General features: G+C 38.7%; 1 protein-coding gene across 5 annotated transcripts in view; it reads right to left on the bottom strand.

Moving 5' to 3' along the window:
- The window catches only part of ITGB6 (integrin subunit beta 6), a 132,362-nt gene that overhangs the window by 62,533 nt on the left and 46,416 nt on the right, over positions 1-23,413 (bottom strand). Inside the window, exons 2-7 of one of the 5 annotated variants that reach the window (XM_074399624.1) lie at positions 18,731-18,814; positions 18,194-18,246; positions 17,611-18,023; positions 16,805-16,884; positions 15,213-15,417; positions 14,390-14,636 (exon numbers count right to left, since the gene is read on the bottom strand). In XM_074399624.1, the coding sequence (XP_074255725.1) occupies positions 14,390-14,636; positions 15,213-15,417; positions 16,805-16,884; positions 17,611-17,671 (593 nt within the window). In that variant the 5' untranslated portion in view covers positions 17,672-18,023; positions 18,194-18,246; positions 18,731-18,814. Of the gene's footprint in view, positions 1-14,389; positions 14,637-15,212; positions 15,418-16,804; positions 16,885-17,610; positions 18,815-23,413 lie in introns of all 5 variants that reach the window. The other 4 variants (XM_010329794.3, XM_074399626.1, XM_074399625.1 and 1 more) reach the window with 4 other exon arrangements.

The raw sequence follows: 23,413 nt of genomic DNA, 5'->3' as shown, positions 1-23,413 counted from the left end.
GATCACTTGAGGTCAGGAGTTTAAGACCAGCCTGACCAACATGGTAAAACCTTGTCTCTACTAAAAATACAAAAAAAAGTAGCCAGGAATGGTAGCGCATACCTGTAATCCCAGCTATTTTGGAGCTTGAGGCAGGACAATTGCTTGAACCTGGGAGGCAGAGGTTGCAGTGAACCAAGATCGTGCCACTGCACTCCAGCCTGGGCAACAAGAGTGAAACTCTGTCTCAAAAAAATAAATAAATGAAAATTTAAGAAAAATATTTCAAAATGTTTAATAGAGGAAGAAACTAACTTTTGTGCAATTAAATACTTTTAAATGTACATTTTACTCATTTATACATATGAAAATAAAGAAAACACTTATTGTTGCTCTATCTTAGACAACAGCAAAGGAAGTTATTTTCAAAAATATAAATCACTTCAGCATTCTCAACAGGGTGAAATAAATTTTTAGTGACTCTCCATCCAATGAAAATTAAAAAGCTACTCCAAAAAGCATTGGAGATGAGATTAAAGAGGTGGTTTTTCTTTCTTTTTATAGAGCCTTCGACTCTCTCTGTTGCCCAGGCTGAACTCAAATGCCGGGGTTTAAACAATCCTCCAGCTCTGGGACTACAGGCATGTGCCAACCGCACCCAGCAAAAGGGTGGTTTTTATTTTTATTTTTATTTAACTTTTAATTTTAGGTTTAGAGGTACCTGTGCAGGTTTGTTGTATAGCTAAATTGCATGTCACGGGGATTTGGTGTGGTTTTTAAAGTATGGCACACAGACCCGTGAGGGTCCCCGAGACTTTCCAGGAGGTCCTTTGGGTTAAACTACTTTCACCGTAATTCAGAGATATCATCTGCCTTCTTCACTGTGTTGACATTTGCACTGATGATATCAAAGCAGTACGGAGGAGGCTGGCAAGATGGCCAAAAAGGAACAGCTCTGGTCTGCAGCTCACAGTGAGATCAACACAGAAGGTGGATGATTTCTGCATTTCCAAATGAAGTATCCGGCGCATCTCACTGTGACTGGTTAGATAGTGGGTGCAGCCCACAGAGAGGTACTGAAGCAGGGTGGGCTGTTGTCTCACCTGGGAAGTGCAAGGGGTCAGGGAACTCCCTCCCCTAGCCAAGGGAAGCTGTGAGGGACTCTGCCATGAGGAATGGTGCATTCCAGCCCAGATACTATGTTTTCCCAACCTGCAGACCAGGAAATTCCCTCGGGTGCCTACATCACCAGGGCCCTGGATTTCAAGCACAAAACTAGGTGGCCTTTGGGCAGACACTGAGCTAGCTTTTTTTTTTTTTTTCCATGCCTCAGTGGTGCCTGGAACACCAGTGAGACAGAATCCTTCACTCCCCTGGAAAGGGGCTGAAGCCAGGGAGCCATGTGGTCTAGCTCAATGGATCCCATCCCCTTGGAGCCCACCAGGCTAAGATCCACTGGCTTGAAATTCTTGTTTCCCACACAGCAGTCTGAAGTTGACCTGGGATGCTTGAGCGGTGGGGGAGTGGCATCCATCATTAACTGAAGCTTAAGTAGGCGGTTTTCCCCTCAGAGTATAAACAAAGCCACTGGGCAGTTCGAACTGGTAGAGCCCACCACAGCCTGGCAAAGCCTCTGCACTCAGACTGCCTCTCTAGATTTCTCCTCTCTGGGCAAGGCATCTCTGAAAGAAAGACAGTAGCCCCAGTCAGGGGCTTATAGATAAAACTCCCATCTCCCTGGAACAAAGTACCTCAGGGAAGGGGCAGCTGTGGGTGCAGCTCCAGTAGACTTAAACATTCCAGCCTGCTGGCACTGAAGAGAGCAATGGATCTCCCAGCACAGCACTAGAGCTCTGCTAAGGGACAGACTGCCTCCTCAAGTGGGTCCCTGACCCCCATGCCTCCTGACTGGGAGATACCGCCCAGCAGAGGTCAACAGACACCTCACATGGGAGAGCCCTGGCAGGTGCCCCTCTGGGACAAAGCTTCCAGAGAAAGGAACAGGCAGCAATCTTTGCTGTTCTGCAGCCTCCACTCATGATACCCAGGCAAATAGGGTTTGAAGTGGACCTCCAACAAACTTCATCAGACCTGCAGCAGAGGGGCCTGACCATTAGAAGGAAAACTAACAAGCAGAAAGGCATAGCATGAACATCAACAAACCCCATCCAATGGTCACCAACATCAAAGACCAAAGGTAGATAAATCCATGAAAATTCAAAAAATCAGAATGCCTCTTCTCCTCCAAAGGATCATAACACCTCGCCAGCAAGGGAACAAAACTGGATGGAGAATGAGTTTGGTGAATTCACAGAAGTAGGCTTCAGAAGGTGGGTAATAACAAACTCCTCCAAGCTAAAGGAGCATGCCTAACCTAATGCAAGAAAGCTAAGAACCTGTATAACCAGTTTAGAGAAGAACATAAATGCCCTGATGGAGCTGAAAAACAGCACGAGAACTTCATGAATCATACACAAGTATCAATAGCCAAATCAATCAAGCAGAAGAAAGGATATCAGATATCAAAGAGCAACATAATGAAATGAAGTATGAAGACAAGATTAGAAAAAAAAGAATGAAAAGGAAAGAACAAAGCCTCCAAGAAATATGGAACTATGTGAAAAGACCAAATTTATGTTTGATTGTTGTACCTGAACATGACTGGAGAATGAAACCAAGTTGGAAAACATTCTTCAGGATATTATTCAGGAGAACTTCCCCAACCTAGCAAGACAGGCCAACGTTCAAATTCAGGAAATACAGACAACACCACAAAGATACTCCTTGAGAAGAGCAACCCCAAGACATATAATTGTCAGATTCACCAAGGTTGAAATGAAGAAAAAAATGTTAAGGGTAGCCAGAGAGAAAAATTGGGTTACCCACAAAGAGAAGCCCATCAGACTAACAGCAGATCTCTCTGCAAAAATGTATAAGCCAGAATAGAGTGGGGGCCAATATTTAACATTCTTAAAGAAAAAAATTTTCAAGCCAGAATTTCATATCTGGCCAAACTGAGCTTCATAAAGGAAGGAGAAATAAAATCCTTTACAGACAAGAAACTGCTGAGAGATTTTGTCACCACCAGGTCTGCCTTACAAAAGTTCCTGTAGAAAGCACTAAATTTGGAAAGGAGAAACCAGTACCAGCCACCGTAAAAACATACCAAATTATAAAGATCATTGACACTATGAAGAAACCGCATTAATTAATGGGCAAAATAACCAGCTAGCATCATAACGACAGGATCAAATTCGCACATAATAACATTAAACTTCAATGTAAATGTGCTAAATGCCCCCAATTAAAATACACAGACTAGCAAATTAGATAAAGAGTGAAGACCCATCGATGTGTTGTATTCAGGAGCCCTATCTCACATGCAAAGACTCACATAGGCTCAAAATAAAGGGATGGAGAAAGATGTACCAAGCAAAAACGGGGCCGGGGGGGAAACAAAAGCAAGGGTTGCAATCCTAGTCTCTGATAAAACAGACTTTCAATGAACAAAGTCAAAGAAGACAAAGATAATGGTAAAGGGATCAATGCAACAAGAAGAGTTAACTATCATAAATATATATGCACCCAATACAGGAGTACCCAGATTCATGAAGCAAGCTCTTAGAGACCTACAAAGAGGCTTAGACTTCCACACAATAATAGTGGGAGAATTTAATACTCCACTGTCAATATTAGATCAACGAGACAGAAAATTAACAAAGATATTCAGGACTTGAACTCAGCTCTGGAACGAATCGACCTAATAGACATCTACAGAACTCTCCACCCCAAATCAACAGAATGTACATTCTTCTTAGCACCACATCACACTTATTCTAAAACTTACCACGTAATTGAAAGTAAAACACACCTCAGCAAATGCAAAAGAATGGAAAGCATAGAGGTCTCTCAAACCATAGTGCAATCAGATTAGAACTCAGGATTAAGAAACTCACTCAAAACTGCACAATGACATGGAAACCAAACAACCTGCTCCTGAATAACTACTGGGTAAACAACAAAATGAAGGCAGAAATAAGTTTTTTGAAACCAATGAGAACAAAGACACAAATACCAGAATCTCTGAGACACAGGTACAGCAATGTTTAGAGGGAAATTTATAGCACTAAATGCCCACAGGAGAAAGCAGGAAAGATCTAAAATTGACACCCGAATATCACAATTAAAAGAACTAGAGAAGCAAGAGCAAACAAATTCAAAAGCTAGAAGAAGACAGGAAATAACTAAGATCAGACCAGAATTAAAGAGATAGAGACAAGAAAAACTCTTTTAAAAATCCATGAATCCAGGAGCTGGTCTTTTGAAAAGCTTAACAAAATAGAGATAGACCACTAGCCAGACTAATAAAGAATAAAAGAGAGAAGAATCAAATAGACACAGTAAAAAATGATAAAGGGGATATCACCACTGATCCCACAGAAATACAAACTACCATCAGAGAATACTATAAACACCTCTACACAAATAAACTAGAAAATCTAGAAAAAATGGATAAATTCCTGGACACATACACCCTCCCATAACTAAACCAAGAAGACGTTGAATCCATGACCAGACCAATAACAATTCTGAAATTGAAGCAGTAATGAATAGCCTACCAACAAAAACAAGCCCAGGACGAGACGGGTTAACAGCCAAATTCTACCAGAGGTAAAAAGAGAAGCTGGTACCATTCCTTCTGAAACTATTCCAAACAATAGAAAAAGAGGAACTCCTCCCTAGCTCATTTTATGAGGCCAGCATCATCCTCATACCAAAACCTGTCAGAGACACAACAAAAAAAGAAAATTTCAGGCCAATATCCCTGATGAACATTGATTTGAAAATCCCCAATAAAATACTGGTAAACTGAATCCAGCAGCATATTAAAAAGCTTATCCACCACAATCAAGTCAGCTTCATCCGTGGGATGCAAGGATGTTCAACATCCACAAATCAATAAACATAATCCATCACATAGAACCAGTGACAAAAAACACATGATTATCTCAATAGATACTGATAAGGCCTTCAACAAAATTCAACAACTCTTCATGCTAAAAATTCTCAATAAACTGGGTATTGATGGAACATAACTCAAAATAATAAGAGCTATTTATTACAAACCCACAGCTAATATCATACTGAATGGGCAAAAATTGGAAGCGTTCCCTTTGAAAACTGGCACAAGACAAGGATGCCCTCTCTCACCACTCCTATTCAACACAGTATTGGAAGCTATGGCCAGGGAAATCAGGCAAGAGAAAGAAATAAACCATATTCAAATAGGAAGAGAGGAAGTCGAATTGTCTCTGTTTGCAGATGATGTGATTGTATTTTTAGAAAACCCCATAATCTCAGCCCCAAATCTCCTTAAGCTGATAAGCAACTTCAGCAAAGTCTCAGGATACAAAATCAATGTGCAAAAATCACAAGCATTCCTATCCACCAATAATAGACAAACAGAGCGCCAAATCATGAGTGAATGCCCATTCACAGTTGCTGCAAAGAGAATAAAATACCTAGGAATACAACTTACAAGGGATGTGAAGGATGTCTTCAAGGAGAATTACAAATCACTGCTCAAGGAAATAAAAGAGGACACAAACAAATGGAAAAACATTCCATGTTCATGGATGGGAAGAATCATTATTGTGAAAATGGCCATACTGTGCAAAGTAATTTATAGATTCAATGTTATCCCCATCAAGCTACCATGGACTTTCTTCACAGAATTAGAAAAAACGACTTTAAATTTCATATGGAACCAAAATAGAGCACATACAGATAAGACAATCCTAAGCAAAAAGAACAAAGCTGGAGGCATCATGCTACCTGACTTCAAACTATGCTACAAGGCTACAGTATCCAAAACAGCATGGTACTGGTACGAAAACATATATAGACCAATGGGTCAGAACAGAGGCCTCAGAAATAATGCCACACATCTACAATTATCTGATCTTTGACAAACCTGCCCCCCCAAAAAAATGGGGAAAGAATTTTCTATTCAAAAATGGTATTAAGAAAACTAGCTAGCCATATGCAGAAAACTGAAATGGGACCCCTTCCTTACACCTTATACAAAAATTAACTCAAGATGGATTAAAAATTTAAACATAAGACCTAAAACCATAAAAACCCTAGAAGAAAACCTTGGCAATACCATTCAGGACATAGGCATGGGCAAAGACGTCATGACTAAAACACTAAAAGCAATGGCAGCAACAGCTAAAATTGACAAATGGGAACTAATTAAACGAAAGAGCTTCTGCACAGCAAAAGAAACTATCATCAGGGTGAACAGGCAACCTACAGAATGGGAGAAAATTTTTGCAATCTATCTAGCTGACAAAGGGCTAATCTCCAGAATCTACAAGAAACTTAAATTTACAAGAAAAAAAACAAACAATCTTATCAAAAAGTGGGCAAAGGATATTAACAGACATTTCTCAAAAGAAGACATTTATGCAGCCAATAAACATGTGAATAAAAGCTCATCATCACTGGTCATTAGAGACATGCAAATCAAAACCACAGTGAGATACCATCTCATGCCAATTAGAATGGTGATCATTAAAGTCAAGAAACAACAGATGCTGGAGAGGATGTGGAGAAATAGAAACTCTTTTACACCATTGGTGGGAGTGCAAATCAGTTCAACTATTGAGGAAGACAGTGTGGCAATTCCTCAAGGACCTATAAACAGAAATATCATTTGACCCAGCAATCCCATTACTGGGGTATATACCCAAAATATTTTTAAGTCATACTGCTATAAAGACCCATTCACATGTATGTTTATTGCAGCCCTATTTGCAATAGCAAAGACTTAGAACCAACCCAAATGCCCATCAATGATAGACTGGATAAAGAGAATGTGGCACATATACACCGTGGAATACTATGCAACCATAAAAAAGAATGATTTCATTGTCCTTTGCAGGGAAATGGATGAAGCTGGAAACCATCGTTCTCAGCAAACTAACACAGGAACAGAAAACCAAACACTGCATGTTCTCATTCATAAGTGGGAGTTGAACAAGGAGACAATGTAGACACAGGGAGGAGAACATCAGACACTGGGACCTGTCAGGGGTGAGAGGCTAGGGGAAGGATAGCATTAGGAGAAATATCTAATGTAGATGACGGGTTGATGGGTGCAGCAAACCACCATGACACATGTATACCTGTGTAACAAACCTGCACTTTCTGTACACGTATCCCAGAACTTAAAGCATAATAAAAAAGAAGAAAGAGAAAGAAAGAAAGCACAAAAAGAAGAAGAAGAAGAAGAAGAAGAAGAAGAAGAAGAAGAAGAAGAAGAAGAAGAAGAGGAAGAGGAAGAGGAAGAGGAAGAGGAAGAGGAAGAGGAAGAGGAAGAGGAAGAGGAAGAGGAAGAGGAAGAGGAAGAGGAAGAAGAAGAAGAAGAAGAAGAAGAAGAAGAAGAAGAAGAAGAAGAAGAAAAAGAAGAAGAAGAAAAAGAAGAAGCAGCAGCAGCAGCAGCAAGCACGCAAGCAAGCAGTGATGAGTAAAACCGCTGCTGCCTCAGCTCTTATCATTAAGGCAATGGCACCAAACTACTAGCAGTACTTGTGTTTTTTTGCTAGCAAGCATTCACCATGATAATAAACGCTAGTTTCATTTGATTTTCCTTTATGAAGCAGCAAAGGTGCTAATTGTGTTAAGTCTGTATCTTTGAATACATGGGCCTTTCTTCAAGACATGAGAAACGTGCGTAAAGCATGTTTCTGCTGCATACTTAAGTTCAAGGTTAACAGAGAAAAAGTACTTATGCACTTGAGCTGAACTAGCCTCCATCCTTTTTAAAACATAAGAACACCATTTTTATATGAAAAAATGATTGACAACCACATTCTTATTCTAATTTGCTTATTTAGCAGACATGTTCCTTAAGATGAACAAAGTGAGACTGTCACTTTAAGGCAAACAATTGCTAGTATTTATTGCCAATGACAAAATTTCAGGTAACTAAAAAATTAAAAGTTTGGAAAAATTGTATCGGCTACTCATGAGATTAACAATACTTCAGAATACTTCAAGATTTGTCTGATGAGAATGGTAGTGATATTAACAATTGTGATTTTTTTTGATATTGTATCATGAAATCTGGAAGGTCTGCCTAACTCAGTGAATCAATATTTTACAAAGCACAAAGCATCATATCACAAAATTACACATTGGTTAAAAAAAGCCATCCAAAATGAAAAAAGACCAACGGCTTTTCATGCTAATCATATGAAACATTCATCGATATTGTTTCAGGTTACCCATTGAAACTACTTTTCACCTGTTATCTAGTTTGAAGGTAATATCCAAAAGAATGATCACAGTCATTGAAAAAACCTGTTACATGCTTCTTCCTTTTCCAAGTACATGTTTATATGAGGTTTGACTTTCTTCACGGAATTCAATTTTTTAAAAAGGCAAAAGATTAAATGCAGAAGCAGATATGAGAATCCAGCTGTCTTCCATTAAACCAGATGTTTAAAGAGATTTACAAAAATGTAAAATGGTGCCACTCCATTTTAGAGCAGAAAGCCCGTTAATTTTTATTTTGTGTCAGAAAAGTTATTTTTTCATAAAAACATATTACAGGTAATATGCAGTGGGTTTCCTATTATAATTATTAAATGAATCAATAGATAATTATTTTAAAATGTTTACTTTCTAGTATGATGACTATGAGTATATGTAATGCACATAAACTAAAGCTTTTGGGGCTCTTAATTTTTAAGAGTATAAGGGAGTCCTGAGATCTAAAAGTTTGAGGACCACTAGATTAAAATAATTAGAGATAAATTAATAAGTGTTAATGAGCAGAAGAAAAAGTTAACGTTTGTTTTGAGTGTCTGTTTTGTTCTGAGTTCATTCGGTTCTCACAGTTACTCTAGGAGGTGAATATTATTATACCTATTTATAGGTGATGAGACTGAGCTCAAAGAGAGTAATTGTTTATCCAAAGTTATGATTTTAACCCAGGTCTGAAAAATCCTATGCTCTTTCCTTTTACCTCTAATTGCTTTCCTACTAAAGAACATTTTATTCTATAATATAGTTTGATCAAAGGATTGACTTTTTATCTTCACATGTATATGTATGTATGTGTGTACAAGGTGATACTATCTGGACAGAGAAACTGAGAGATTCAGGGCTATAATGGAAATAGAAAGCATATAATATTGCCACACACAAGAAAACTTGCTATTTATAAACTTAATGGTAAATTTTGTCAATAATAATCTTCAGGAAATGGGACATATTCAACCTTTCAAGAGATCAAATATATGATTCTCCTTCAGTCTCCACTTTCTGCACCCCTTGCAGTGCTCTGGTCTCTCCCTAATCACACCCTATTTTGTTAATAGTACCTCCTATTTATTGAGAACGTACCATGGTCAAGCACAATGCCAAATGCTTTCATTTGTTAACTCATTCAATTCTTAAAACCACTCTTTGTAATTAGTATTGTTATTCCAGACTTACAGAGGAAAACATTGAAGACTTGAGAGATGAAATGATTCGCCTAAGGTCACATTATGAGTGAATATATGAATCAAGACCGAATCCAGGGCTCACTCTGAAGCCCTTGTGCTTAATCACCCTGCAGTACTATGTACCTGCTTCCCCAAAGGATTTCAGCTACTTGAGAACTGGGACCAGGTCTTTTCTTCCAAATATCATCCTGCCTAGCACATTGCTTGGTACATAATTGGAACTCAGTAAGTTTTTGTTGAACAAATGAATGAATAAATAAATGCATGAATAAGATACAGTCAGAGCTAAATAAATCAGCCAAACTGCTTCCATTTACTGGAAGCCTGACTAAGGACAAGATCTCATTGTTAGTTTAAGATGCTGGTCTGCCAATTTAGCTGAGCCATTCAACATTGTTAATTTTCGTTTTCTCTGGTAACATTGCACACTCATTGGTTCCCCTGATTATTATTGTACAACATGTTGCTACTTCTTTCCCGATCTGTGACATGAGGAATGATTTTAAATATACCCCCTGGGGCAGAGGTGGCACTTTGTAATTCTGGATGAAATTACCCTACTAAACTCTCTATGGAAGCTTATTGTAGGGGAAAGACACACAGTATACCGAAGAACTAAATACAAATAGTATTCAGGTAGAATATTCTCTGATTTTATAAAAGGGACCAAAAGCATTAGCCATGTTTTTATGATAGGTGTTTAAGAGGTTGTTAGCACCAAGCTTATTTCCCTTTACAAGTGAAATAAGCAATTAATAACAATAATCATACCTTACTTTTTGTTCTACAGCATTTTTGAGGGTACAGGTCTTTATAACTCTGTATAGAAATCTATGTATTCAGCATTGCAGGAACTGATCTTAGATGCCACCTTTTTTTCTCTTCCCTCATGACAAAATGCTGATCTTGGAGGGGCAGGTAGCAATGTGCTTCCTTTATAGTTAACTGGTCATGTAACTAAGTGCCAGCCAATTGGATACAAGTCTAAGGTATTGAGTAAAATTTCTGGCAAAAACCCCTAAGTTGGGAAATAAAATTTAACAACCATTTGTAATTTTAAAAAAAACAACCTACCAAGAAAGGAATAGAAGATAACTTCCTTGATCTGATGAAAGGAAATAAAAAACCACTAGCTAACAACATATGGTGAAACACTGATCCTTTCTCTCTAAGATCATGAAGATGACTAGGTTGTCCTCTCCTACTACATCTATTTAAAAGAGTACTAGAGATCCAAGCCAATGCAATAAGGTCAGAAATAATAAAGAGAAAGCATAGACATTGGAGAAAAAGAAGTTGTTATTCACAGATGACATGATCATATACACAGAAAATGCTAAGGAATCTATAAAAATCACACTAGAACTAAAGAGAAAATTAATATAAAGTTTTCAGGATGCAAAGTGAGTATGTAAAATCAATTGTATTTCTACATGTTATCCAAAAGGAATTTGAAAATAAAAAATTTTAAATGTCCCTAGAAATAAGTAAAAGAAAACATGTGCAAGATATCTACCCTGAAAATGACAGAACATTGTGCTGAGAAATTAAACAAGATCTGAATGAATGAAGATATATGTCATGTAAAATGATTGGAAAATTGAATACATGTCAGATTTTCAATATATCCACAAATTGATCTGTGGTTTCAATGTTGTCTCAATAAAAATCTCAGCATATTTTTTGAAGAAATTGACAAGTTGATTCTGAAATTTATGTGGAAATTTCAAGGATCTAGGATAAACAAAATGAAAAAACAAAGTTGGAGGACTTATGCTCCTGATTTCAAGACTGTCTATAAAGCTACAGTAAGGGAGGTAGTGAGGCATTAGTGGTTACATGGTTATATTCAATGGATCAGTGAAACAGAATAGTGTCCAGAATTAGACTCACACATATATGGTCAATTGCTTGTCAACAAAGACATTAAGATAACTCAATGTGGAAAGGAGTATCTTGTCTAACAAATAGTGCTTGAAAAACTAGATATCTCTATGGAAACAAAAAAATCAACCTAGACCTTTTTTTCTCATCCCAAATACAAAAACTAATTTGAGATCAGAAGCCTAAATGTAATCACATTAACTGCAAAGCTTCTAGAAGAAAATATAGGAGGAGGCTTTGTGACCTTTACAGTAAGCAAAAATTTATTAGAACATAAAAAAACACTATAAAATGAAAAATTGATAATCTGGACTTCATCAAAATTAAAAACTTTTGCTTGACCAAAGGCATTTTCAGAAAAATTAAAATACAAGCCCTAAACTGGGAGAGAATATTTTTGACAAATATATATATTTTTTGGCAAAATACATTTGACAAAAAGCTTGTATCCAGCATATATAAAGTACTCTTACCACACAATGTTGGAAAGATAGTCTAATCTTAGATTTCCAAAGAAGCTTCACAAAATAAATAGGAATGGCAAATGAACACAGGAAAAGGTGCTCAACATCATTCATCGTTAAGGAGATGCAAATTAAGGTTACAATGAGATACTACTGCACACCTATTGGAATGTCTAAAATTTAAAAAACTGACAACATCAAGTGTCAGTAAGGATGTAGAATATCTGGAACCTTTTCACACTGCTGATGGAAATGCAAAGTGGTACATTCACTTTGGAAAACAATTTGGTAGTTTCTTTGAAAATTAGAAGTATCATACAGTTCAGCAATTCCAGTTTAGGTGTCTATTGAAGAGCAGTAAAAGCATACATCCATGCAAAGACTTCAGTGCAAGTGCTCACAGCAGCCTTTTCATAATAGCCCCCTAAAATAGAAACAACCCAAATGTCCTCCAATGAAAGAATGAATAAACAAAATATAGTAAATAAATACAATGAGTTATTAACTGAAACAAAAAAAGCAAACTCCTGATACAAAATCATAGGTTGAAAACATTATGTTGAACCAAAGAAGCCAAACACAGAGGGCATATATTACGTTACATATTTATATAAAATTCAGGAATAGGCAAAACCAGTATAAATTACAGACATCAGAAAGTGGTTGCCTCTGAAGTGGTAGAACTGAGTGTAATGGGAAATTTCTGAAGTGATGGAAATATTCTACACCATGTTTTGGATACTGATTGCAATGGTATATTTAACCATCAAAACACATCAAACTAAACATTTTCCATCTGTGCATTTTAGGCATGTCAACTATACCTCACAAGGAATTGTGGGGGAGTGGGCAGACAGTCTTTATGGCTCCTATTTTCCTCCTTTCCTCCTGACTGAAATGAAGAAGTGATGATTAGTGCCCCGATACCATTCTTGGACCATGAAGATAAAATCCAAGTGTCAATAATGGTGAAGCAGAGAGCAGAAAAAGGCCTGGATTCCTCATGTTTATGAATCTGCCATATAGCCCTGAATGGCCTTCCTCTGGTCCTTATATAAAAAAAAGAGAAGAAAATATTGGCTGGGCACAGTGGCTCATGCCTGTAATCCCAGCACTTTGGGAGGCCGAGGCAGGTGGATCACTTGAGGTCAGGAGTTTGAGAAGAGCCTTGCCAACATAGCGAAACCCAGTCACTACTAAAACTACAAAAATTAGCCTGGCGTGGTGGCGGGCACTTGTAATCTCAGTTACTCAGGAGGCTGATGCAGGAGAATTGCTCGAACCCAGGACGCAGAAATTGCAGTGAGCTGAGATCATGCCACTGCACTCCAGCCTGGGTGACAGAGTGAAACTCCATCTCAAAAACAAACAAACGAACAAACAAACAAACCTCCCTTTTTAAGCCACCATCACAGATATTTAAAACCAAACACAATTTTTAAGTGTTACAATCATTGATAAGTTCCTTTTATGGTTAAATTATTTTTGATTTTGTTAGATTGTAGTTGGGGGCTACATTGAGATTTTTTAAAATGGTATAATAAAAGCTATTTATCTTTTATAGAGATTGATGCTTTTGGTATATAAAAGTATTATGTCAATAAACATTTGGAAAATTATTTCATATATATTAGATGTATAGTAGTAATGGGCTTGCTTTTGGGACAAATTGAATATTGGTACAGATCATGGGTTAGTCATGTGGCCTTGGGCAAATAGCTAATCTCTCAGAGCCTCTTATTTCTTCTGAGTATAGGGCTGGTGTTATTAAGTTTTAACCTGCCGTTATGAAGACTGAATGAGGTCATGTGTGTAAAACCTTCAGCACAAGGTCTGGCACAGAGCATATAGTAGCTCTTTTTCAATAGGAGAATATTAAATAATTTGTTTCTGAACATGCCATTCACTTAACAGGTAAGCCATCACAAAGCAATTTGTCCTCCACTATCACCTGCATAATATGTGACTTTCATAGCTTATTATATTAGAATGGAGCCATTGCCTATGAAGTCATTTACTACTGAATTTAATGTCTGTGAAGGCTTCCCAGGCCTTCTCCAAGCAATAGGAGAAACGAGTATTTCCCAAAGTACATCAGAGAAAGTTGCAAAAATTATTATTTTGCCAGAAGTCATTGTTGTGGAAAAACATTCGGGGAAAGTGAAGGTTATTCTCCAATAACCTCAGAAAGTGGTGGCCACTGAGACTAGAAAGTGTGAGAGACTGGGCGAGGTACCATCCAGTGGAGCCTACGGTGAAAGCCTTTGTCCCCTTTTCTGCATAACACACATTCTGGTTTGCTACATCCTGCCCGACACTGGGAGGCAGATGCAGAGGCTGCAAGAACCCATGGCTAGAACCATGTAGTTCAGATGACCTCCCCTCCACTCTAAGCAACCTAGGCACTGGAGAGAACTGCTGAGATCCAACCAGACGAGGCAGAAATGCCAGGGAGTTAGCAAGCTCCTGGCAAGTGCAGCTCAGAGCCAGGGTATCTCCACAAAAAATCAGTGCACGAAGATGCCAAGAGAATCATTTACTTACCTGCAAGGGTTGGCAATTTCGTCTGGTGTTGTTTTCACAAAAGGGGATACAGGTTTTTCCACAAATGATCCGAAGCCCAGTCTAAAGTTGCTGGTTAATTTAGACATCTCCTTGGAAAGCCGGGAGCCCAGCTCCTTGATTGTGTGGAGGTCATCATCCATGGAGGCGGAGAGGTCCATGAGGTAATACAAATCCACCGGATAGTCCTCGGTCTGGCGGACATGCACTTGCAGAGTCTGCACACCACCTGCAAAGCCCAACAGGAAAAGCAAACTCAGAAAAACACACTGAGATTCATTTGCAACTGGCCGGTTGCTGGGTCAGCTGCCTATTACGCCTCAGTAAGAACTTACTGAAAGTCAAGATCCTAAATGAACCAACTCATGAAACTTTTTCAGCAGGGAGTTTAGAACTACTGGAGGATAAGTTAGGATATTTTATATCTCCTTGGGAGAACTAGCATCCATTTAGATAGAAGATAAGCTGAATTTTTTGTGCGTCGTTTTAGAAAAAAGGAATCAAATAAAAGAGAGTTTAAATCTACATTACAACCCTTGAAGAAATGTGAGGTAAGCCTTAACAACATTTGAGTAATTTAAATGGTTACTATTAGAGAAGTCTTCTTTAGTAACACATTTGGAGTGCCAGAGACCAATGTGAATAATGAAAAGTGTGAGCCTAGCAATTTTCTATTTCCTAAAGAAAGGGAAATTTGAGGCATAATAATCAGTGATATGTAATACAATACAAGACACATTAGTGGAGCAGAAGAATTACCATATATGACAGTAGATCTATTTACATGAGCCAAATCCTAACATACCTGGTCTCAACTTAAGGATCAAGCTTTGAGGCGCAATCTGAACAATGTCAGAACTATTTTTCTGTGTGCCTACACTGAGAGGCTTATTTTTAAGTATTTCTACTTGGGAGACAGGGTTTTCGATGAAGTTTAACTGACATCCTTTAGCTAATAGATTTGCTGGGGTATCACACCTTTCGCCAACTCCAGATGGATGGGTAAAATTCTAAAAAAGAAAAAAGAAAAACAATAACTAGAAAAAGAAAACAAATCTGAATTTCTTGTAAGATACCAGCAATTGAAAGTTTTTCTGCATACTTTGCTAGTTAAGCATCTTGCCATGTTGTATCCCTACATGACTAACATTGATTATAGGTCTAAAGTTAAGTTATAGGTGAATAACCAGAGAATTCTGCCAGTAAAATTCTGAGTAAAACTGGCATCTCCTTTTAATTATATTCAATTGAATTCACGTAACAGTTGTGTGTGTGTGTGTGTGTGTGTGTGCGTGCGTGCGTGTGTCTTAAGCTCACTTCTTTAAAGCTTCTTCCCAGGCCATGACCAGATCCTTGAAACAGTGAGATTCATAGATTTTCCTTTTATATTTTCAATCCTGCTTTGATACAGGAACTCAAAAACAGCATAATTCTCTTGGACTTTTGTTTGTGGCTGCATCTGTCAAGGCCGTGGTAGGGGAGTGAGCTGTATTTGTGCTCTCTTGTCTGTGAGGCCACCCTTCATGGATATACACTGAACTCGGAATTTGGGTTTCTACAGGTAGAGCCCAGTTCTGAGTTTGGTGTCGAGGTCTGTTTCTCTTTGAGCATGCCACTCAGCTCTCGCTGATATTGGCGTTCACATGATTAGATTTATGTTTAGATTATCTTTACGAGATCCAGTGGGTAGAGACTTGTTTTAAAATTCAGAGAGCTAATGCCTGTCTTTCTCACCATGAATCAATTAGACATCACTCTCTAGTGTCTTAGCATGGTTTGCTCCATAGTCCCCAGTCATCTTCATACTGCCTTCACATAGTTTTCAGTTTGACCAGATAAGGAGTGCCTATTTGGGACTTTTTCACTGGTGTGGTACAGAGTCACTGAATTTATGAAAATTTAATTTTTAAAAGATCTGGATAATGTCTGACCAGGAATATTTGCCCCAAACCTAGAACACACGCCTTAGAAGCTAGTAGTAGTTCAGAATGGATCCTGGTACCAGATGGAATACAGCTATAATATGAACATCAAATGTATGTTTATCTTTAGAAAATATCATCTCCATGGTCTCTCATTATCCAGACAACCTCCATATTTTACATGTAACCAGTTAGAAATGGCTTTACAATAAGAGAAGGAACCAGGTAAAATAAAAAATCCCAAGTTAAGTATTTTTTCAGAATAATTTGACATCCACTCCTTCTATAAATTGTTTTTGAAAGTAATCACATGAATGCCATTTTGATCCACCAATGCGCACCTTCTCCTTTCCTGATTTGTTTTACTCATGTAATTGCACAAAAAGCAAGCCACAATCAGAACTATAGCTTAAGAAATTAACATGAGTGTAACTGCAGACAAGTTTTAAAAACACGTTGAGATCATTCGTTTTACCTCCTGAGCACACCAGGCACACTGAGGTCCAATGAGCAGGCAGTCTTCACAGGTTTCTGCACCTCCCAGGGCACAGCCACCTAGGTTTAGACCCAGCAAGATGCAGGAATTAAGTACACTTTCAGTCATTCCATTTATCAGACTGATGGCTCTTACATTACTTGAACAAAACAACATCAAAGTTAATTTTAGTATCCAAGATCATTCCTCGAAATGTTAGCAAGTCACACAAAAGTTTGTATTTTACATCTATCACATGTAAAATATGTGTACATATATTAAAAAGTGTGTATGTCTTTCAAGCCAAAATTATCATCCTCTTTTTTCTTAAAATGTGGAAGTTCACAAATATAGGATTATCCTATATGTGCCACTTTAATTTTCAAAAATTACTTGCATCCATTAAAAAATGCTTCTCTCTTAAATGAGGTATTTCTGTTTTTGAAATAAGTCCTTTTTCTCTGTCAAGATTATTATTCTTAAGTGGAAGATCTTGTGGTAGAATAAAATAGAAAAGTTTCAGAAATGGTTATTACAATGGCACTAATTCCAATAGGGCAGTAATGCTATTTAATTCTCCTCTTTAAAATGCCTGTGCAACCTTTGTATTTATTTACCTTAAGCCTACAGCATTCGCTATGGGAACTGCCTGGTGTTTGCCTGTAATTTGTTAAAGTGTTCACTCAGTGACTAAAGAGCAATGGAATAGATCAAATAAAAAATGACTTCAGATCTACTTTCTGAACCAAATGACAGGTTTGTCAAGCATACCATGAAAGCAATATATCGGAGAACATTGGTCTTACCTTGTACGTGATCATTCCTTCCTAGAAATAGAAAGAACAGGCAAAGCAGTTCAATCCCCATTCGTTTCAGTTCTTGCTGTGCAGACCGATTAAAAAATGAATTACCTTCAGTGTTTCAAGACCAAAGCTGAATATCGTTAAAGTCTTTCTTTCTTGAAGTACAACATTTTAAATACTACTTACACTGCTTTGAAAAGAAACTTGAGATGTGAGTTAGAGAGTTTTCATTAAGACTGAAATAAAAACAGAGGCTACCTGGACAGGTAAAGCAGAAAAGCTGTGTTTAAAAGCAACTTCAACATGATTTACTTCCTTGTTCTCCTTATAAGGAAGGCAGGTGTACAATCACCGAGAAGGTGGGGAAATTCATTCAGTAGAAATTTTTGTGTAAGTTCTGTTAGTCTCTCTGTATCCTAGAGAAAGTTAATATCTTTAGGGAAATATTGATCAATGAAATGTCAAAACAGCAATTGAAATATAGTCATTTCTAAAATAATTTTAATTTAATGTAAATAGTAAAGATATTAAATAAAACATATAGCCTATATGTAAGAAAAGTAAAAAATGAGCTAAATGAAAATACCTGAGATTTTTGTATTTCATTGTTAAATCCTTTGCAAAGAATGGAAATAAACCCTGAAAAAGAAAAATCATTGTCTTACAGTAAATGAGAAAGCAGGCTAGGGAGAGCAAAGCGCTGTTTCCTTATTTTTCAAATTAAATGAAATATATTTTTATAAGTAAAAAATTCTTAAAAAAGGTATTGGAAATAACCACAACATATAAAAAGCAAAGAAAATAAAAATAAGAATGTCTCAAAACAAGGACAACAATGAAAACAGAAACGGCGGTGCCCAAGATTCTGAAACCCTCAGGCTAGGGAACCAGTTCTCTTTGCAATGTGCTGTTCCAACTTTTAGCTCATGATTTGGCACATGGGAGACATTTATTTGTTGAGTGAAAGAGTGACAATTCAAAATACATATGATCAATGGCTAAATTCATGAAGTTGTTTGTATTTTTCCCCCAGTGGGTTCTTCAGGAAGACATTTTGGGATTTGTAGAGTCCGTGAACAGATAAGAATCAAATTCTCACTTCGTCACTCTCGAAACTGCTGACCTTAGAGAGACTTTTTTGTGGCTGGGCTTTTATGTTCGAGGAGATTATCTTTTCAAGGAGCATTCCTAGGTAAGCATGCAAAACCTGTAAACAGAGGGAAATTGACTATGGTCAACCATAATTTAACAGTACATTAAAAAATAACTAAAAGAGTATAAATGGGTTTTTGTAACACAAAGGATAAATGTTTGAGGGGATGGGTACCCTACTTTCCTTGATGTGATTATTACACATTGAATGCCTGTACCAAAACATCTCGTGTACCCCACAGATATATACACCTACTATATACCCACAAAAATAAAAACTAAAATAAAATAATTTTTTAAATAAAATACACCAAAAAAAGAGAGAAACTAATTATAGACTACTTAGGCTTTTCTTAGACATCTATATTATGATCAATTTTAAACTCCATCATATCCAAGAATGTGGAAAAACATGGCAAGAATTCTGCAGTAACAATCCAGAATTATTGAAGAATTGGAAGATATGCATTTTGGGAGATGATTTATATAAAATTATTTTATTTAACTTGAAGAAGAAAGATCAAGGCACCAATTATTTGTGTCTCTGTTACTGTCATTTAAAAAATCCAGTATTAACTATTATTCATTAATTTATCCACTCATTCAACAAGTACTTTTTGAGTATTTACTTTCAGTCAAATATTATTTTTGAAGCAGAGGCTACATCAGTGAACACAACCAAGTTCTTGATCCATGCAGTATATATTCTAGGCTGCAGGGCCGTCAATGAAGATAGACTCCTAACATCAGGGAGTAGCCAGGGTTATGAATCATAAGTCTGGATAAAAGGAAAGAGGGGCGAGGGAGTGTGCTGTTTTCTTTAGAATAGTCAGGAAGGGTGTCCCTGACCAACTGGCATCTGAGAGAGCCCTACATGACTTTGACAACACAGCTAAGAACGAAGGCCTGAGACAGCCCAGTGGCAGGTGTTTTCAAGGGCAAGTGGAATACAAGAAGGGAGGGAGACAGGGTGATCAGATTTGGGGGCAGAGGTCAGATCATATGTAGTCTTGACCTTGAATTTTATTCTATGCCTTGAGTGTCATTGGAAGGTTGAAAGCAGATAAAAGTATTATTTAATTTACATTTCAGAAGAACCACACTGGCTGCTGCAGAAATTAGAATGTATAAGGCAAGACTGGAAGGTGAATGGGGCAAGATAGGAATACATGGCTGTTAAGCACAGAGACAATGGTGGCTGGGACTCGAGTGAAGGTGCTGCAGGAGGAGAGAGGTGATCAGATTCAAGATCTACTTTGAAATTGGGCTGTCCTTACAGATTGGACGTGAATATGAAAGAAAGAGGTTTCTGGCTGGCACAACTGAGTGATACTTTTTATTAAGAAGGGCTACATTGAGGAAGGATCAGGTTTCATGTGGAGGATGAGGATCAAGAGCACAGTAAGTTTCAGATGGCAAGAAGACAACCAAGTAAAGGTGCCATATAGGCAGTTTGACATCTAGGTCTAGGTCTGGAAATGGGGGCAATGTTAAAGTGCAAATTGTAAATTGGGGATTATCAGCACGGATTTAAAGATATAAGGCTGATTGGGTTCAGAGATATGTGGCTGAATGAGATCCCCCCAGGAGGTAAATGTATATAGGGAAGATCTAGAGATCAAGAGAAGGATTTAGTAAAGGAAGCTTGTATCTAAAGAACCCTCCACCTTGCTAAAGAGGAACCTGTCTTTGTTGAAAGACAAATTCAAGTGTCTCTCATATTTCTGTGCATTTTACAAGCAGAGGCTCTGGCTGCCTTTTTTTCTAGACTGTCGTTTCCAGGATGTTTATAAAGTGAACAGCCTTTGAAAATAGAGAGAGCATCCCTCTTCAGGGAAAAGAAAAAACTGCTTAAAGCTTTGGAAGATAAAGACAGTGTCAATCTCCAGAAAAAAGAGCAGACCTGTTAACTGCCCATTATGAAAGATGCAGGTTCCCCAAACTCAAAGTTCTTCTCTTATATCACATCTTACTACACGTGCAGGTGTCACCTCTTTCTTTTGTGTCATCCTGTGGGAAATGGTATTGGAGAACTGGTGAAAAAAATGTGATGACACTCTGACCACTGTGATTGCTCTGAATTAAAAAGTTCTTTTTCTATGACACAGGCATCACATGTCTCCATCAGTACCCATGAATCCATGACAAGCTAACTTGTCAGCTTGCCAGTCAGGTAAAAGTTCAGGACCTTCATAGTTCTTGACAATCTCCTACTCAAAAGCCACCTCTGTCTGGAGATTGAACACACAACGTTCAAACCTCACTTTGGAAGAAAAGATCTTGCATCCCACAAAACTGCCTTGGCCTGACAAGTGCTGCCCTGGGCTCCGGAGGTTTCTCCAGGTCCTGAGTCGTCTGTCTGCCCGCAGATTTCCCTGGCAGCCACTAGCAGGCACTCTAGAGGAGCTGGATCAGGAGTGGCTGCCCAGCTCTGGATATGCCACTCCCTGGAAACTCTCCATGGTTTTAGCTGCCACCAATAATCTCTCCTTCCTGGGAACACAGATTACCTCTCCTGGCCTCTTCTGCAGCTAAGAAAATCCCAACGACCAGCTCTTGCCAACAGAATATGAATATGAGTGGAAGTGGTACATACGCCTTCCAGACCATCTCCATGTCCCTCTGACAATTGGATGCAGACAACAATAAGGTCCTAGGAGAACTCCAAAACTACAATTTGACCATGTATTTAAATGGAGTTGTGCCATCCCACATAAAGACTTCCATCTCAGTTCCTAGAATCATAATCACACTGATTTATTTATTCTCTGTCCCCCATGGCTGCCCCTCCAGTGCACACCCTTCCTAACCTGCGAGCTTCCCACAAACCATTTGTTCTTCCTACAGGCCTTGCGCTCCCTCTCATGCCTCTCACTTGGCTAATTCAGCTTGCCCTGCAGGTCTCAGGGTAGACATTAGCATCTGCAGGAAAAACTTTCTTGTCTCTCTTGGCTTCTCTTCCTGTGGACATTCCCCAGGATAGCCCTTTTTGCTCTGCTTGTCATTGTCAAAATACTGGCCTTTCCTCAACAAATATTTATTCAGTTTTTGCTATGTATCACACAGCGACTGTGTCTTAGTCATCTTTCTATTCCCAGCAAGTAACACAATGCCTGGCACTTTGTAAGTAGTCAATTAATGTTTATTGAGAAGATGGGTGAATTTTAAGTCTTCATTGCCTAGTGTTTCACCAGTTACAAAGCAGGTATTCAACGGACATTGAGTAAATAGATGAGTAAATGAATGAATGGTTTAGAAAGGTAAATAATACAACCAGGAAAGGGAAAATGTGTTCCCTGCATGGGTTGTGCCAAAAGCTGAGAAATGGCTTAAAATGAAGGGTGAAGAAAAGGCAGGGAGGAATTTGAGACAATGTAAAGTAGAATATTGTTATAAAAGAATATCTATCCAATCTGTTTTTACTTTGGGACTGCTGGCTAATTTGTACCCAGGGGCAAGGCACCGAGAAGACATAGCCTTGCTTCCTGAGCGTGGTGCCTGGTGCGCTCTTTTGGAAAGTACCACGTCCACACCGCTGGGGAGGGTGGTGGCCCTGCCTGTCCTGTGAGCAGCTAATCCATGAGATGCTAGCATCCTATAAAGTCCTCCAAATGAAAACTGTGTCTCCTTAGCCGTGCCATCGGATTACTTACCTTTGTTTCTGTGTATGTAGAATCTGAAATGGGAAATACAGATGCAAAATCAGGAGTTTGGTAATGGGAGGCGAAGCGAGCAGGATGTATGGAGAGAGGCATCAGGTTGGAGGGAACAAGGTGCTTCCAGAATCAATGTTAGGAGGACTTGGCAGCTACAAGGAGGCAAAGCTCAAGGCAGAAGAAAGCTACACGGGGTGGGAGATGAGAGGATCAATATGCAATCAGCAGAGAAGGGCCCTGAGCCACATGAACTGAAGAGTGCTAGAGTCAGATCTACACACTCACTCTGCTAGGGGGAAGGAGCATGGCCCAGGCCTAGAGCTGCCATGGATCCCAAATGCCCATTCAGCTTGGATCTCTTGGCGACCTGGCTCTTAGTTTTCCCCAGGATCCTGTCCCTTTTAAAGCAATATGTATTCTTACAGCAAATTCCCATTACTTGTGGGTGGTTGAGAGGATCTTATATTCCTTAACATCCAAAGGTTCTGTCATGCTATCTACATTTTCAGACAGGCTGGTCAGGCTCATCAGATAGAATCCTACCATCCGGATTGCTCAGAGTACCAGGGCTGTGACTCCACCTGGGAGTCTGACCCTCCTCAAGGAGCCTGAGCTAAGCGGCATGGGGGTGGACAGAGCAGCTTAGAGCTCAGGGACGCAGAGCCTCTGCACTCCACCCCTCTGCTGGCCCTGACTTCAGAGACTTAGAAATGGGCTGTCTTCTGCAGTGCCCTGACTTCAGGAAGCCAGCAAACCAGTGTCTGAGTCACTGCCTTTAGCTGCGTCTCTCCGGACCCAGCCATTCATCCACATCAAAGAAAGACAGGCCAAGCCTCAGCTGGGCCTGCCCTGGGGCACTTCACAACACTCCTGGGAGAGGAAATCCTGAGTCAACCTGGCTGGGAACCAACTGGAACCCTGGGGACTTTAGTCATGGCTGTCTGCTCTTGGGCCGGCCTTGCTGTGCTACCTGCTTCATCTCAAGTGCCACTGACAAA

The sequence above is a fragment of the Saimiri boliviensis genome, chromosome 5, assembly GCF_048565385.1.
Source record: "Saimiri boliviensis isolate mSaiBol1 chromosome 5, mSaiBol1.pri, whole genome shotgun sequence".
Classification (NCBI taxonomy): domain Eukaryota; kingdom Metazoa; phylum Chordata; class Mammalia; order Primates; family Cebidae; genus Saimiri; species Saimiri boliviensis.
This window is presented reverse-complemented; position numbering and strand designations above follow the sequence as displayed.